Source organism: Athene noctua, chromosome 4 (genome assembly GCF_965140245.1).
Source record: "Athene noctua chromosome 4, bAthNoc1.hap1.1, whole genome shotgun sequence".
Taxonomy (NCBI): Eukaryota; Metazoa; Chordata; class Aves; order Strigiformes; family Strigidae; genus Athene; species Athene noctua.
In genome coordinates, this window is record NC_134040.1 from 55,122,415 (window position 1) to 55,139,284 (window position 16,870).

A 16,870-nucleotide genomic window follows, 5' to 3' on the forward strand; every position below is an offset into this window, starting at 1 on the left:
CTGAAAGTCACTTTTTAACAAGATGCACATATTTGTGTCCAGAAAGTAGCCCTCTGCCACCGCAGGGGCTGATATTTAAAAGTCTGAATCAGCTCAGGTCAAGGATGGATACTCTGGTGCAGAAGCCTCTAATTGCCAATACCCAGGCGGCAAGATTTGTCTTTGCTTTGTCTCCTGAATGTTAGTTCCTCGCCAGAAAGAGACTTTCTATATTTGCACAACACAGGGCTAGGGGCAGGTTTTTGTTGCTTCAAATCTGTATTTTTTTAAAGTTCTATAAAAAGCTCCCTCCGGTTCTTTGGAAGATCACCTGAGATGCAAAGGTCATCCATAATGGGTAGCTGGCTATAAATGCAGATGCACAGTACACTTAGTTATTTTGGGCAGCTTTTGCAAAATGCACAGCATAGACCTAATAGCATCCTCGTTTTACTCTGTAAAGCCCATGCCTTTGTTTAGCGCTACAAAGCTCAAATGCTTGGGGGAACAGAGAGACCATCAGTCTCTTAACACTCACCCTAAGGTCCTGTCAGCTTTGCAAACAAGGCTTGGTTTGAAGGACAAAAGAAGGGGAACTACTCTGGATCAGCAGGTCTCCTTCCCAGGTGATGCAAACCTGGCTTCTAATCTCGATTTGTAGAAGGAAAGGGGCTGATGCCACAACAACAACTGCAGCACCTTATTGCTCCTTGTAAGACGGAGCACGAAGATCTTTGTGCCTGGCATTGTCCAACACAGACTGTAAAACAAAAGTCTGTAAGGATTTTAGATTAATATATACTTCAATCAGGAACAACAGTGCCAAGTGGCATCTAATTCAAGCATTGCTAGGAAAGCAAAATTTACAGTCTCACTCTATCTGTAAAATGCATTGTGCTTTCAAGAAGAACACATAATCCTAACACAACAAAGATAATAACTCCATATTCTTTAATTCAATGCTTGTAGCTGGTTTAATAATAGATTTGCAATCCCCTTCTCTTTTTTTGCTGAGACAACTACAGTCTGATTTAGTGAATCTCTTTGATTTGTAATCCCGATCGTTATATTATTAATATGTCCCTGATGCAAAGAGTGGGATAACTTAAAAAAGTGATCAGCTATTTTGCTTGCTATTTATGACCTTGGACAGAGGACGCATTATTTACAGGAAGAGTTTTCTGGAGCATCTGAAAGTAAATCAGCTCTGAAATGCAGCTTAATTGTTTAGGGCAAAGTACATTTAGTTTCAAATTCCCAGGAACCTCCAGCTTCAGACACAAAGCACGTTTCCACAGATGGACTTTGGCATGTGGAAATGCCACCGTGACTACCATTCAGCTGAACTTTGGTTTAGGGCCAGCTGCCAACAGGAAATGCCAAGCTTTTGCTTACATTTGTTCAAAAGTGGCGAGAAAACTGCAGATACTTGAAAGCAAAAAAAAGGGCAAGAGGTGTAGAAACTTCTGCCTCTGGGAACCTAGTGGAAAATAAAAAGCCTGCAGAGCCCAGCAAACTCCTGAGTTCTACGGCTGGGACACTACTTTCCAAGCTGCCAAGAGCAGGAGGACATCCCCTTCTCACTGCAGGACTGCTCTCAAGCCCCTGCTTGCCTCAGCCCAGCACTTGAGAGGATATGCACAGAGAGATGCTATACAGCATCCTAGGGAAGAATATCCTAATTCTGAGGTGTCCAGGGCCTCCCAGGAAGCCTGGGAGCAGCATGGAGACAGCAACGAAGAGCCTGTTTGCAGGAGCTGGCAAGGCTACATCCTTAGTGCTGCAGAGCAAGAGGAGTTTTCTCCTTAGCTTTGCTACTGGGCAGTACCTGCTCTCCTACATTAGCAGAAAAGACAGGTCCTGGGCTTTGCACAGCTTGCTCGGTGTGAAAAGCAGTGGTGATTCCAGCTGGCGCAACTCCTGGACTTTAAAACGTCTGTTTTTCTAAAAGCAAGTACGGGAAAGAATTAGGAAAGGAAATTTCACTCCCTGGAACTAGGCACCAGAACAACATAACCACTCCAAAGATAGAGGAAAGCATCTTCCAGAAGCAGGTTAACAACTTCAGAAAGGGATTATCCCACAACCTGGAATGCGTTTATCATCCCTGCAGTGTCACAGCAGGAGAGTGACTCCACCAATTGTCTTGAAATCATATCCAAGACAAAGCAGTGTGAATGACACGTTTCAGTGGCATCTCTGCTTCTTCCAAACAGGAGCTTTTTTTGTTTGTCTGTTTTGCTTTAATCTCAAATCGGCTGTCAGCTTTCTGGGCTTCTGGGGTTTATTTTTCTGTTCTCATGACATAAAATTCAGGGGAACTCTAAGTGGCTGAGAAGTTCTGTGGTTCTGAAGCCAATTCTTTAATGATGGACCAAAACCTGGCGTTGGAGGTTTCTCCATCAACTCCAGCTGAAGGACTGGGTTCTTCCCAGTTTAGGAGAAGGGTTGAAAAGATAAAAATGGACCAAGAGCTCAGTTCCTTGTGCCTGCCCCTCCCCACATGTCCAGTGTGGCACTGTGGAAAAGCTCCCAGGAACCTGCAGCTGCCCTGAGGAGAAGTGTGAGTATAAGGTAGGAGGATTAAGGCAGCAGCAGAGGCAGTGATAGAACTCTAGCTAAAGGAGACAAGGGCTTTTATAAACATGCCAAGAGACAAAGAGCCAAATGGAAGCACATCCTAGAAGCAAAGGATTGAAGGACATAATTAACAAGAACTGCTGAAAAATGGTGCAGGCTTTGCAACTGCTTGCTTAGACCAGAGAGGGTAGCAGCAAAAAGGAGACCTTCAAGGGCATGTCCTCTCCAAAGGGGTCCCAAGTGCTTGCCATTAACTGTGAAGACTAAGAGCTGCTAGTTGCCACACAGTTGTGATTCCTTATGGCCACAGAGGGATATATGTCCCTTCACCTGTGATTCACCCCCCAGACTCCTCCTTGCAGAGCTGTCAGGCTACATCCGTAGCTTTCCTACGGCCACATGTGCACCCTCCTGTTTGCATCAATACAAGCACACATCCAGGCTGGGAGAGGCCAAGGTCCACATCCCCCTGCTCTGTCTGAGGAAGGATTTGACTCAAAACCTCCAGCCTTTAAGGAAAGGCTTGAACTCCTGCCTACAGTGTTCGGAGAAAAGTCTTTTTGGCTACATGTAGTAGCCCCTGGTGTGAATGGCCTGTAGCCATTCACCCCCCACACGGCTGAATGCTTCTCATGCAGGCAGAAGCATTTACCTTCCCATTTTTAAGCCCAACAAGTCACTCAAAGCAGATGACAGGACCTCAGACAGCTGAGCTGGAACAAACTGTCAGTCTCTGTCCTTGACTGGAGAGCAGTCTGGCAGCACACTTACCTTTTAGGACAGGAAATAACTGTGTCCTTCCATGGATGCCTTACGCCTGGGGACAGAGCTGCTCAGCCTGGCTGGATTTCACCATGCTGCATTCACAGACTGATTCCCTACCTCCTCTGGGAAATAAGACCCTCAGCCAATATGTTCAGTATCAGAGCAGTTCCTCTGCGAGTATCTTGTAACTGCTCTTAACACTTACAATACCCTGTAATTTACAGTCTCCTTGCTAGACCGAGCTTAAGGCAGACCCGTATCATGAAAGCAGCAGTGGGCTGATGGGTACCTTAGAAGCACAGATGTTTACTTTGAACTGAAAACAAATTCAGCCTTATCAATAGATGCACCTCATATTGCTTTGCATGGAAGTTGTTGCATGGCTTGACTACTGCCACTGGAAAAATGTACTAATACACGTGTAGTATATAAAAAAAGTGCCTTGTGTGCTGCCTGCTACACAAATTTAGTGCTGCAGTACAAACTCATGCTGATACAAGCCAGATTTTCCCCCAATACCACAATCCCTTGTTCACCAACAAGTTCCATCAACTTCTGTTAGAGTTGTCAAAGATGGTATAGCCCAGGCTTTCATCACTTGCCTATGTTTAAGCACATGAGCAGTCAATGGGATCGCTTGATGGTTTGAAGCTGAGTGTCTCCCTCCGCAGGGGGAACTCTCTGTATAATTTATGAGCGTGTGGGGAACACATTACCATCCTACACATGAAAAATGAAATCCAGACCTGACCAAAACTTGGGGTGTCTGGCCATTCGGCTGGGTTCCTTCTCTTTTTCTTTGCAAGTGTTCTCCTGAAGTCAAGTTTCCTCTGTGAGCAAAGCCCATTGCGAGCTCTGAGTGCAAACATATGGGCTTTGGGATATTTTACCTGAAATAACATGTTTCATTTATTTTTAAAGGAATGTGAAAACACTCCTGTGAGAATCAAGTCGAATAATCAGGGCCAGTCTATACAGAGATGAAAATCACTGGGAAGTGAACTACATCTGTGAGAGAGCCTTTGCCATTCCTGCCTGTCCAAACAGATCAATCAGCCCACCCTTGTGCTGTTTTACAGTGCTACCACTCGACAGCTTTGTTCACATGCTGCTTTCGCCTAAATCGCGCTAATCAGCTGGTCAGATAAAAGTTATTACAGAAGTTGGAAAAGTATAAATACACAGCTTCTTCTCTTACCTTCCGCTGAGAAGGAAACCGATAACAACAGCCAGCAGAATGACTCCCACTGTTACAGACACAACAATTATAGGAATCTGGCTCTGGTCGCTGGACGCAGCTACTGCTGAGATGAGAAACAGAAAATGGAGATTAAGGTTAAAATGACAGTCAGAACTCACATGAGTCTTTCTAGTGAGGCTGCCAACAAGGTTTCAAGTCTTACCAGCTTGTTTCTTCTTTTACGGTTTGTGTTTTCCCCGTTTGCTGTCTGTTTCTAGTTTTGAAAGGAAATGGGTGGAAGGAAACCAAACATACATGCCAAACCAAGCCAAAAACCCAACAAAATTGCATCTCATCTCTGAACTCAGAAACCAAAGTGTTGCAGAACACAGTCTTTAGTTTGCAAACTCATGTTTGTCTTCCTAGGTTAGCTGCATTAGAAATCACAGAGATAAAAGATGAAAACCCAACAGGTTCCCATTTGCAGAGAGAACATTTATGGAATGTTATTTCTAAGAAACATAAGCAGGATCTCTGAGATAAATAGCATTACCTGCACTTTGCAAAGCTATAAACAATTAAAAACTAACTCCTTGTGTGTGACATAGCCAGAAAGTGCCCTCTGTAAAACAGGAATTTGCTATGACACATACATTGGTTGGTCTTTTTCTCAGCCAAGGGAAGCAGAACTCTCCAAGCCCATGCCTTGTAAAGTGCCCTCTTGCCAAAAGGCAGGAGACAAGTCCTGCGATAAAGATGCCAGCAGAAAGGTCAGGAAGGCTGTTCAAGAACTGGGTTTTGCCACAGGCTAAGCAAGAGCAGGTGAGCAAGCTCCTGCAGCCTGTAAAATGGAAATGCTAACACCACTTGTATCTTGTTTATCTGCCCTGCACTGCAGGGGAAGGAGCCCATCTCTCCCCAGCAGTTTGCATGTGGGGTTCCCCAAGCAGAAACCAAAGCCTCTACACCCCACCCTCTCCACTGCCAGCTTATTTAGCTGCATATATTTAACCATCCCAGAATACAAATCTGGCATCCTCCCTGCCAAACCAGCTCCCTGGCATACGTGTTGCTGCTGTGCAGAAAAAAAACTCATTATAGTGCCTACCCTTGTGCCAGCCCCGGATGAAGCTTCATCCACCCCGGGGAGCAGCAGGAATCGATTGCACGCTGAAGAAGCCTTTAACTAAATGACTGAAGTAAAAAGGGGTCCTTAGCACAGGATTAACTTTATGGAGGCTATAAAATAACTGAATATAGTCCTATATTAATTGTTAAAAGAAAAGAAAGACGACAAGGTATGGCATTAAACATTGATCTGCAATGGGTTTCAAGTAGCTCTTCGTATGGGAGCTCTCCGATGCTCAACGGCGAGTGGTGCAGACCTGCTACAGCAATGTAAATGATTTCAGAAGGATTGGCCGCGATACATTAAATATTTAATGTTAACTGCTTCAAACCTGTGCCATCATCCAGAGATTTTATTAGCCTCACGAATTTATGGAGGCTCCTTAAGATGATGTTTTATTGCTTTCTTGACAAAATAATTAAAAAGTAAAACATTTAAAGGAGAACATTAAGCCGTGACTGGTGGTTTTTTGCACAGCTCGAGGGATGGGGAAATGAGATAAATCCTGCTGTGATCTATAGCAGCTAAAAAGCCTGAATTCATGCACCAAGCTGGGACCTTGCTGCCATTTAAAGCCGGGAGGGGGACTTGCATTACCCTTCATCAACTTGGTGACATGTTCCTACTCCCATCCAACTGACCAGCTGGATTAGCTCACCAATCCAGCTGAAAACCAGCTTTTGGCAAGGTTAGCTTTATCATGGCTAGACAAGCTCCATGGAATCTGGGAAGGAGAACAGCAGCAAGTGGATACGCAGCAACAGCTTCCACACAAATAAAAAACTTTCACTGAAAAATGTAGCATTGGCTGCATCACGGTGCTTTGCAGAATTGCACATGCAGGCAGCAGTATGTAAAAAAAAAACCACCAAAATTTGGAAAAAGAAAATTCCAAAACAAGTTATGGATTCTCCTTTTACTGCATTTCTCAGGCTGTTGTTTTGTATTTCCTCCAAGTATATTAAAAACAACTTTACAGAAACCTTACAAACTGGAAACAAAACCTGCTGTTTGGTCCAAATGATTTTGGAGGCTGTTTTTAATTCTCACAACAGTCAATGAAAGGTTTTAATTTGTGCTTGAATCAAAATAATTTGCTTGGGCTCTAACAAGAGGTTCAGATCTTAACTCTGATGTAGCAGTCAGATTTCGATCTGTGCTTGCTTTCAGATTCTCTAGGACCTGCAGGAAAGCAGTGGGAGTCTGGTCACACTCCTGGCACTAATAGTGAATTTATATAGGGTCCTGGAAAAAAAAAATAAATTGCTTTTTAAAAGGTTTTAAATGTCAAACAGAGCTGCGTTTTGCAAGATACTGAGGCTTATGTTGTATTTCAATTCTAGCAAGCATTTAAACATCTGGTTAAGTCCTGCTTCAGCCAGAGCTCAAATTCAACAGAAGGACAGTTCCCAGCTCCCAAACTAGGGACCATGCAATAGGTGTTCCTCTGACTACGCTGGCAGCTCCTTAGTATCAGAGAAGTACCTTCTCCTCTGCCTTTAAAACACTAAAAAGACTGAGGTGCAAGTATGACAAAACAACTCAATGGGTTTAAAGATATTACAATGTGATGTCCTCAAAAAATACCAATTAACACACTTACACAATGGGCTTTATGGAAGTGCCATTATTTTCGCACCAGGTTCGTAGGTACCAACGGCACCGGATCAAATGTGCATGTACTTAATGTATTATTTATTAATAGTCTGGAACACTATTACTCTACTCAAATTACTCTAAACTAGAAACTTTCCAACTCCAAGAAAAATTCCTTAGTATAATAAAGAATAATTTTTGGCATAACATGATTTTGTTGCTACTTATAGGCCACGATTAATGGCTAATACAATAAGGAATACATTAAATAGACCATTCCTGTTGCATTAATGTTTGCATCGTGATGCAATTTGCACTGTATTAGTTCAATCACTGGCTCCACAGCTACATCTGCACATGTATAATAATTCTTTTAAAAATCTATTATGGCTTCAAAGGTAGCATGCATTGGAAAAACAACTTGGCATCTTCTTCTCAAAGATGATGAATTTGAAATGAAGTAGAGTAGCAGTAATCAAAGTATTGATGAATTTAAGTTTCCAAGGAAAGCATCCAGAAAATAGGCTCTTTCCCACAGGAATGAAAGTGTGTTTCCACCACAAAATTTATCTTCCATGCAAACAATATAAAAAATTAATAAATGACAGTTGCACAAACTGAAATAGATAGGACATATTTTCTGAGGGAGAAAATTACCTTTGACACCTCTTCAAAAATCTGGTAATCAGGGAAAAAAGAATTTCCCCACAGCTATGCCTGAACACAGGGGAAAGAACAGCCTCTGCGTGCCTTGGGAGTTCACCCTGCCACAGAATCTGCTCCAGAATCCAGACCTAAATGATCAGATTCATTAAAAAAAAAAAAAAAAATTTCAAAACCCACAAATTTGTAACAGGTTAAGCAAAGGTCCTGTGCCTGCAGTGCACATTTTTCCCATTTCTGATCACAAGTCAAATTCCTTTCCTCGAGGCTGTGGCATTGGCAGGCAAGAGAAACCATCTTTCAGCTTGACAGGAACTTACACCAAAAAGACGCTGGTTCAATTCTTCCCCTTGTAGAAAACCACCATTTCAGGGTTTTTTCACCACATGCGGATATTTAAGAGAGCTCAGCATCTTCTGCAGACAGCCATTAAGAGATGTGGAGGAGCAGGTCTCATCCCCTCTACACCTGCTTGAGAGGAGAGCCCTTGTCCTCTCTTGCATCAGCTCTCATAAATTCAGTATTTTTCTAAGCAGGGAATGCTATGAATTTCTGGAGCCTGAAGACCTCCTGACTTCACCTCCCACCTCACCATGTGAGTTGAGGAAGCAAGGACAGGTGCGTTAGCCTGTCTAGTGCATGGTCATGACATGCCTGATGTTTTCAAAGTCAAGGGATGAGGCCAGGACAAGGAACAAGCTTTCTGCAAAGTTGTTGATCCCCCGACTTATTTCTGGCAATCGTTCCAGAGACATAGGCTGACAGTAATTAAAAGGACTTACACACTGGACTGGTTTCAAATTCAAATCTTCGGCTGAAGCCACCGTAGCCTGCAGCTGTCCGGGCTCGGATCTGGAAGACGTACGCTGAGCCTGGTTTCAAGCCATCTGCAGTAATCGTCGTCTCTTTGGATTTGATGATGGTGTAGCTTGTCTCCTGGTCCTTTTCCCAAGCCCCCCCCCCAAAAAAAACAAAGTTCACACACACAAATAGTGGCTCTCAGAGAAGACAGACTCTTAACAACCCCCACAGCAATGTTACAAAGAATGACCAAAATACGCATTTTTGAGGATCCCTTCCTAACACACACACCCCCCACCCCCTGCCTCAAGGCCTCTTCTTCAGTATAAAATGTGAGATCTGATTTCTCTTTTATAATCAATGACTCTAGGAGGTATGAAACAGAGCAGAGTGACTTTCCACACATAAATGACAATACAGGGACCAAACTGGCATCTGCAGTAGGAGAAGCTTTCCACTGCTGGGGATTTACATGGAGTGGGACAATGAAAAGGATCATCATACAAAGATCAATCCCAAGGCATGGGGAAGAAGAAAAAAGTCCCATCACCTTAGAAAGGATTTTAATTTATACCAAAATGACTTCCCAGCAATGTAAAACGGTCTAAAAGAGAGAAATATATATTGTACATTGTACAACTTTACGCTGGCATTTCTAGAATCACGAATTAGAACTTGAGAAGGGAATGGTAAACCAAAACTCCAGGAAAATACCTAATTTTGCATTGTTCTTCTGAAGGAATGAACTTGAAGAAAAATTGCTGAAATAAATCTTCATTTACATCAGTTACTAATGTGAAAGAGTTTCAGTTCTTTGATTAAAATTTCACTCAAATGCTTGGTAATTACTCTTAGAATTATTTACTGTAAAACAATCTAGACAAGAGCTCATAAATTAAGGTCTACAAACTTGGAAACTGCTTTTTATTCACCATATCCTCTCAGATCCAAATTATTATGACGTAAATAGGAGTTCTTAGTAATTCCCCACCAAGATTTCTGCATAGCTCTTAGCATCTGAACTGATTTTTCTTTTTTCTTTTTAATTTAATGGGCAACTTTCCATAGACAGTAATATGCCTGGATAAGGCCCTGGGAATCTCCAAATGTAGGATTATAGATTTTCTCATTAAAGCCTGTAGGTACCCAAGACTGTCTTGGAGAAATGTGTGTGTATATATATATATATACACAGAGAGGGGGGGGGGGGGGGGGCTTTCTTTTTTTTTCTTCTTCTTCTTAAATGAGTGATTTCTCTTAAAGGAATGTGATCTAACAAAACCAAATTTTCCAAAATATTTAAACTAGATCATTCTCACCCCTTGGAAATGAATGCTGCAAATTTACCCTTATAAAGGGCTGAAAACCAAGAGAATATAAACAAGAAGGATTAAGGACGACATCCCAAATCTAACTCAATGACTGGTTAAAAAGCAGTAAGTGAATATTAGGTCACATCTTTGCTTGTATGTCAGCCCAATTAGGTTTTCAATACGCTGTTGACTTCTGCAAACATTTAAACACTTGAGATTTCCTACAGAAAACACTAAGCTTCACTATTAGTCTGAAAGAAATATATTAAGACAGCATAAACTCAGGCTGCTTGTAGCTACCTCCCCATAAAGGACTTGCATTGGAGAACAATTCACTGAAGCTATTTGAAACTAGTTCCAGACCACAAATACAACATTTTAAGCCCACCCTTCCCCAATTTGTTTGAAACCAAACTTAAGTAAAATGAACAAATACATGGATTGTTTTTCTGTAATTATTTGTTCATTATCAAGGCTCCTAAAGGCTAATCTTCCTAGGCCACTTCACAGTAAGGATTCAATGCGCCACAACAGTTGTTTAAACAAGTTAATAAAAGAATCAGTAATGGATTGTTTCTAGTGATAGCATATTATGATTCTTGCTTTGTGCTTTAACCTTTTTGAGAACCTCAGCCCTATTTAAGCCACTCACACATCTTGTACCCTTGCCCAAGATCCCTCATCTGCAAAAATAATGTTGATTTTATCCTGATGCAGAATATTTCTGAAATTCTTTCCCCTGTTTGCAGGGGCTGCTTGAGTAGGTCCCTCCAACGGTCAAGAAAGAAGAGAGGAGTAAGGACCAGCCCTAGTCTACATTGAGTGTTTTCACCTGGGTCATCAACAGAACTAATGGAAGATCTTAAAATAGAAATTCAACTCCCCCCAAAAAGTGAATTGTGATTCAATTTCATTATTTTCCTCTTGTTTTCATGTAGAAAGCCTGTCTGTTTCAGAAGAAAAAAGAATACCTTACAATCCCAGCTAAGGCAAGAAACTGCTATTCAGCCAAATCTGGCAAATCTGATTTTTTTGGAAATCTAGGGTTTCCAAAGATCTAAGGATACACCAATCAAAATATGTATTTAGACAAAGTGCATTTGTTATCGTTTTCACTGAAAGTGCATTAGTTTTGCAGGAGGAGAACAAGTCACCATTTGAAATGAAGACTAGGAGAGGCAAGTTTTGTAGAAAGAGAGAGCATTTTCCATTAGACCAAGAGCAAGAGCTAGGTAACGTAGCTAGCTTAGGTTACCTTACCCAGGTAACCTTTTAAGCCACCGTGCCCTTCTTCAAGTCAGGGCAGATACAATCTCTCTGCAAAATCCTTCTCCTCTCCTTACACTGTGGATGCAAAAATCAAGTGAGAAACTGAAATGCCAAAGGCGAGGGATAGCCTGATGTTTCTGGGAGGAGATAGACACTTGATCCCCAACTCCTCCCACTTTTAACAAATGAGCAGGCTCTATCTTAATGTGATAAGGCCAGAGAGGAATCTGACACGCAGATTTAATGTATTTGTTCAAGAGAAGTGGCACACTAATGGAAAACAACACCCTCATTTCAGGTCTTCCTATTCATTTACTGCAAAATCAATCTGACATTGATTTATGCATAAAATCACTCCATTCTCTTCCATGACTCAAATAATTATAACTAAACGAAAAGGACAGTAAAGAGAAGGTACTTGGGATGCTCAACAATCAGTTTGTCACACCTTTTCAAAATATTTGATTTCGTATTCCAGGATGATGCCGTTGGGTCGATCTGGCTCCTGCCAGGAAAGGGAGATGCTATTTTTAGTTATCTTCCCTTTTTTCACACTACTGACTGGAGAAGGTGCTGCAAGACAGGAGAAAAACAGAACAGACAAAACCCATGGTTAGTAAGTCTGCCCCTGTCAAAGTCAAATTTGTCAGTGCATCCTAAAACGCAAGGCAATCCTTAGCTACTGCAGATCAGTGGGGTCCGTTTTCATCTTGGTGGTATTTACCCATTTTTAACAGCTGGACTCACAGATTTTCAGCAGCTGAGGATCTGACCAGCATTACCCACCTGAACAAAGTAACAACATAAGAATCACCATCAACAGTTTACAAACGTCACCCTTGTCTTTTCAAGCACTTTTCAAACACATCAACCCCACACCTTGCCTTTCCAGTTATGTCAGGGGCTATGTTATCAGAATTTCATATTAATTACATATTGCGTTCTTTCAGCTGTTTTGGAGGTATGTATTTTTCAGAAGACCTTAGATTATGTGGGCTCCTTAACTATTTTTTGGCTTGTACAGTAGTTAAAGCCTAGGCTTCTTTCAGCTCCCTCCTCCCAGAAGCAAGGAACGGGGTACCCAGGCCTTTACAACCTTTATAATTCAATTGCTCTCCATAAATATCACTGGAGTGTTACAGCTCACATAGTGATGCTAATTCCTTGCAAATGGCAACCATAAAGATTTTAACAGTTCGGAAGTTTGCAGTGTGCTTGGGGAAGATGCAGTATGAAAGCAGCCATAGCAGCTCTGCTTATTATTTTAAGATGCAGCCCTGAAAGGTTATCTGCCCTTTGCAGCACACATGTTCATCAGAAACAGGCTTGATCCTTTGTTTTCAGTTTGATATCTGCAGAGACTTTTCAAGTCGTGGTTGTTACCATCCCCACCAGCTCCCTAGCAAAAGTTGCTATGGGCAATGCAACTCAAACACCCCAGATATTTTATGCCAGAGATTAGGAAACAACACTGAGTGAAAAGAAAAGGGGACAGGAGAAATTCATAGTCTCTAATTTATAGGGCCAAGAGCAGCTTCTCTAGAGGAAAAAACAGCCCATGCCTGACTGAGGGCCTTTGACTCACCCTTTGGACAGGCCGGCTCTTGGCAAGGATTACAGGGGACTGGGGAGACCCATAGCAAAGACCTTTGTGGCCATATGGGGAATTGAATGCAAAGAGAAGTAGCAAATGACCACATTTTATCTTCTAAAACGTATTCGGAACTATTAAAAAAAAAAGACTTCCCCTATACACAGGACTGGCTAATTTTCACAATACTAAAAAACCCAAACCCATTAAGTAAAATAAAGACAACAAACAAATTAATTTTGCCAGGTCTGATCTTCGGCCAAGAAGAGTAAGGGAAGAGCTCCAGACAATTATCCCTGGACTGAAGGCTAGCAGCAAGCCTTCTCTTTTAAAGCAAGCTCCCACATCTCAGTCTCTTTTCAGATCCAGTTTTTCTTATTCCTGTTTACTAATCTCTCCTCCACCTGGCTCTTGGAGGATCCTGAAAGGTGTTGGCTATTTCCATATTGTTTTCTGCTGGAGAGCTGGCATCAAGATGCACAGACAACACTCGCTTTCTAGCTGTGCATCTATCTCACAACTACCCCAACTACTCCACTGAGCAAGTAAAAACCACCTTAATTTGAATGATGATCGTGTTATTTATGTAGGCGCCGCACAGTGATCACCAACAATTTTTCATCTGCAGAAGCCACCTTAACCTCGGCTGATGTCCTCCACAATTTTTTGGGCTATGTGAAAGCAAGTAACAAGGTAGACTCAAACTGCTAATCCAGTATAGGACTTTCCATTAATTAATCCAGGTGCCTAAATATGTATTGTGCATGCGTGTGCACAGCATGTTGAGTTGTTCATGTGAGATATGCGGTCCGTGAACATGTGTATGGTCAGATGTGTGAGCCCAGAGAAGACATAGTGAGTAGTGAACTTCATTAAAATAAGATGAACTTCCCTTCTGACACAAAGGGAGCTACATGGTTTTCAGAGGCATCAGAAAACAAGTCTTCACTGTGGGGTGGTGGTGCCAAATAACAGATGATGATAGAACCATAGTAAAATAGCCAATACTGATCACTTCTTATCATGAGCCACTTGGATGCTATATATAGGAGATGGAGACACCAAAGTACTCAGAAAAAGGGACCCATGTCCCCCTGGGACTGTCCTCCAGTGCCCCCAAATCCCTGCAACAGCTATGTCAGCCTTGCAGATATGTCAGCAGAGTACTGGCAGGATGGAGAAAGTCAGAGCTGATAATTAAGCCTTTTTAAACTCCTATCAGTAAAATCAAACTAGAGAAGTGCAGCAAGGGGAGACACCTCAGCCCTCTCCAGTATCAAATGCCTCTCAGGAAGGCAGTTCTAAGTGTCAAGATCACCTGACCAAATAAGGGACTTTTCATCCACTTTATGAGGTTTCCTGAAGTGTTTATAGGACCAAGGCTCACAGGCACTTTAAAAACAAGAGAACAATGCAAGCACTCCTGAACTCTGCTGCAAAATCTTTCACTGGGAGGTTCAGAGTTCAGCTCTCCTTCACATACATCTGCACAGTACAACACAAAATGCACCACCAGCCATCCAAAAGTGCTGGTCAAACTTCCTACTTGCTGAAAACAGAGCATGCTCTTTAAAAAGCAGTGTGTAAAAAGCTTGGCTAGTTAACAGCTTTATGGACTTAAATCTCTCACTGTGCACATCTCTAACATGTTCAAATGTGGCTCTGCAGAATGGTTTGCTCTACCGGGAAAAGGAGGGAAGATAAGAAAATGAGTAACACAACTCTCAAAGTAAATTAGAAAAGGAGTAACTGTATCCTTTTTGAATCTCCTTCAAAAGAAGCGTTAAAGTGTAACCATGAGATAAAGGCCAATTAAGTAAATTCAATAAATCCCAGTGGTGCTGGGATGATACAGCAACTACTCTGCATCCTCAATGCACGGAGATTACGATGCTCTGAACTGAAGGAAGGAAGGTATAAGTATTTTAGAGTTTTCTTTGTCAAACAGAATGTAATCCAATCTAGGCAAGCGGACAAAGTCTGCAATCATTCCATCTTAAAAGCCTGCAACTGGATACTGTGCTACATGATCTCAGGAAAATAAAAGGATTACTTGAGACTTGCTTTTCAGAGGTCACTGCTTCTGCAAGGGCAGCATCCTCTTAATAGAACGAAGCCAAGTCATGGAGCACTTCCATTTGGAGTACAACACGTTAAAAAAATAAATGCCGTAAGAGACAAGATACATAAAGTTGTAATCTCCCATGTTTCATATGTAAACAGGCAGAAGTCTTGTTCAGATCCCTGTCTTAACACTACAAACAGTGGATGTACATTGTGAATTGTCCTCATGTTTCTTTACAAATAATCTGCACATGCATTAATTTCTCAGCAAGACACTCAAAATCAAAGAGGGATATTGCATCATTTATGTTTATGTTCGCCATTCATGAAAACAGCCATGCATATGATGAAAGCAAACAGAAGATGTAACAAGGTGTGAAATTGCTAATGTACATTTTTGCTTTCCTGAGACTAAAATTAATCAGAGAACAAATAAAAGAACAGGAAAATTATTCTACTCTTTTTTTTTGTTGTTGTTGTTCTATTCCTAACATTTCTTAAGAAGAAGGAGACATACCAAATAAATAAATTAAAGTTTCTGCAGAAGATGCATCATTAGTCACATCTGAATAACTACAGGAGATGATTTCATGAGGAATAGACCTTTTAGGACATTCTTCCTCTGCAACATTTGATAATGACATTAGCACTGAATTAGCCATCTGGGCACCAAACCCCGTATTTACAACATACTGTGCTGTGTCCCACTAACATCTAGTATACAATGATGCTTAGTGGAATAAAATGTTAATTATATTTTAAGATAATGTTATCAGGTGAATGACCATTCCACCAAGATAAAACAAATAATCCAGTTTCTACATCTCATGGTCTATCTAATGCTCTCTCCAGCCCAATTACTTTTGCCTCGGTATTTTTCACTCTGGCAGAAACAACAGTTAATGGCTCTCCACCTCACCTTTAGCCCCACAGCCAATAAAGTTTTCTACTTCTGATCCAAAAAAGACCAAGCCAAACCAAACAAAACTAGCTCTCTTCACCCTTGCTGCAAAAACCAAGCCATCAGCCCAGGACCTTCAATCCAGCTTTAACTTCTGCCAGGACAGATCATCACTTGGAGCAACCCAGAGTAGCCCAGGAAGAGAAGCTGATTTACACTGGCAGACTGGCACTTCTCTTTCCTTTGACTCTCCAGGTATCAGGACTTCAGGTCCCTTTCCAAAGACAACTAAGACATCAAAGAGGAGGATCCTGATGCTACCATCTGTGCCCTGGCTGCCATTATAGACATCTGTGACACAGATGTCTATAGATAGAGACATCACATTTTATTGACATCTAAGCCATGGATTTTCATGTGTTTTTCATGCATTTGCAATTTATTTTAGTGTGATTACAATCCTGTATGTGCAAATATTCGGGATCTAACACTTAAGACCTTGCAATATACCTTGGGGTTCCTCCCTCCATGTGGTGCCATGTTTCTTTTGCAGTCTGAATTTACACCAGAATATTTAAAAGTCAAATTCATGCTTGTGATTAAATCAATACCTTCACCTGTCATCGTATAACCAAATAGTTATGCTATCATTAACGCACTCATAAAGCCAGATTTAACTGAAGAAAATGAAACCTGTATCAGAAGAGTAACCACAAGACAAGTAATTCTGGTTCCACTTCAAAAGCCTGGTATACTGCAATTTTTCACTCAGTTTCTAATTAATGACATTATTGAATTTTTTTCTCAGGCCTTTGGTGACTTCAGAGTTTAGAGCAAGACCTGCATTATTCACAGAGTCACACTAAAGGCAGTGAAATTGCAGGTGGCTTCAAATAGTAGATTAATTTTAAACAAGATACATACATTAGTCAAAACAGAAACACTATTCTGAGTAGGAAAAAGCCCAGATCTTCACTGTATTACCTCTTTGCACTTCTGTATAGAAACTATATACTTTTAGAAAAGCTCAACATCCAAT

General features: G+C 41.4%; 1 protein-coding gene across 14 annotated transcripts in view; it reads right to left on the reverse strand.

Annotated features, from left to right (window-relative positions):
* EPHA5 (EPH receptor A5) overlaps positions 1-16,870 on the reverse strand; it is a 197,043-nt gene that overhangs the window by 40,282 nt on the left and 139,891 nt on the right. For 8 of the 14 annotated variants that reach the window (XM_074905403.1, XM_074905401.1, XM_074905399.1 and 5 more), the window contains 3 exons: positions 11,724-11,848; positions 8,675-8,834; positions 4,523-4,628 (listed from right to left, as the gene is read on the reverse strand). In XM_074905403.1, the coding sequence (XP_074761504.1) occupies positions 4,523-4,628; positions 8,675-8,834; positions 11,724-11,848 (391 nt within the window). The remainder of the gene's footprint in view (positions 1-4,522; positions 4,629-8,674; positions 8,835-11,723; positions 11,849-16,870) is intronic. The other 6 variants (XM_074905404.1, XM_074905402.1, XM_074905400.1 and 3 more) reach the window with 1 other exon arrangement.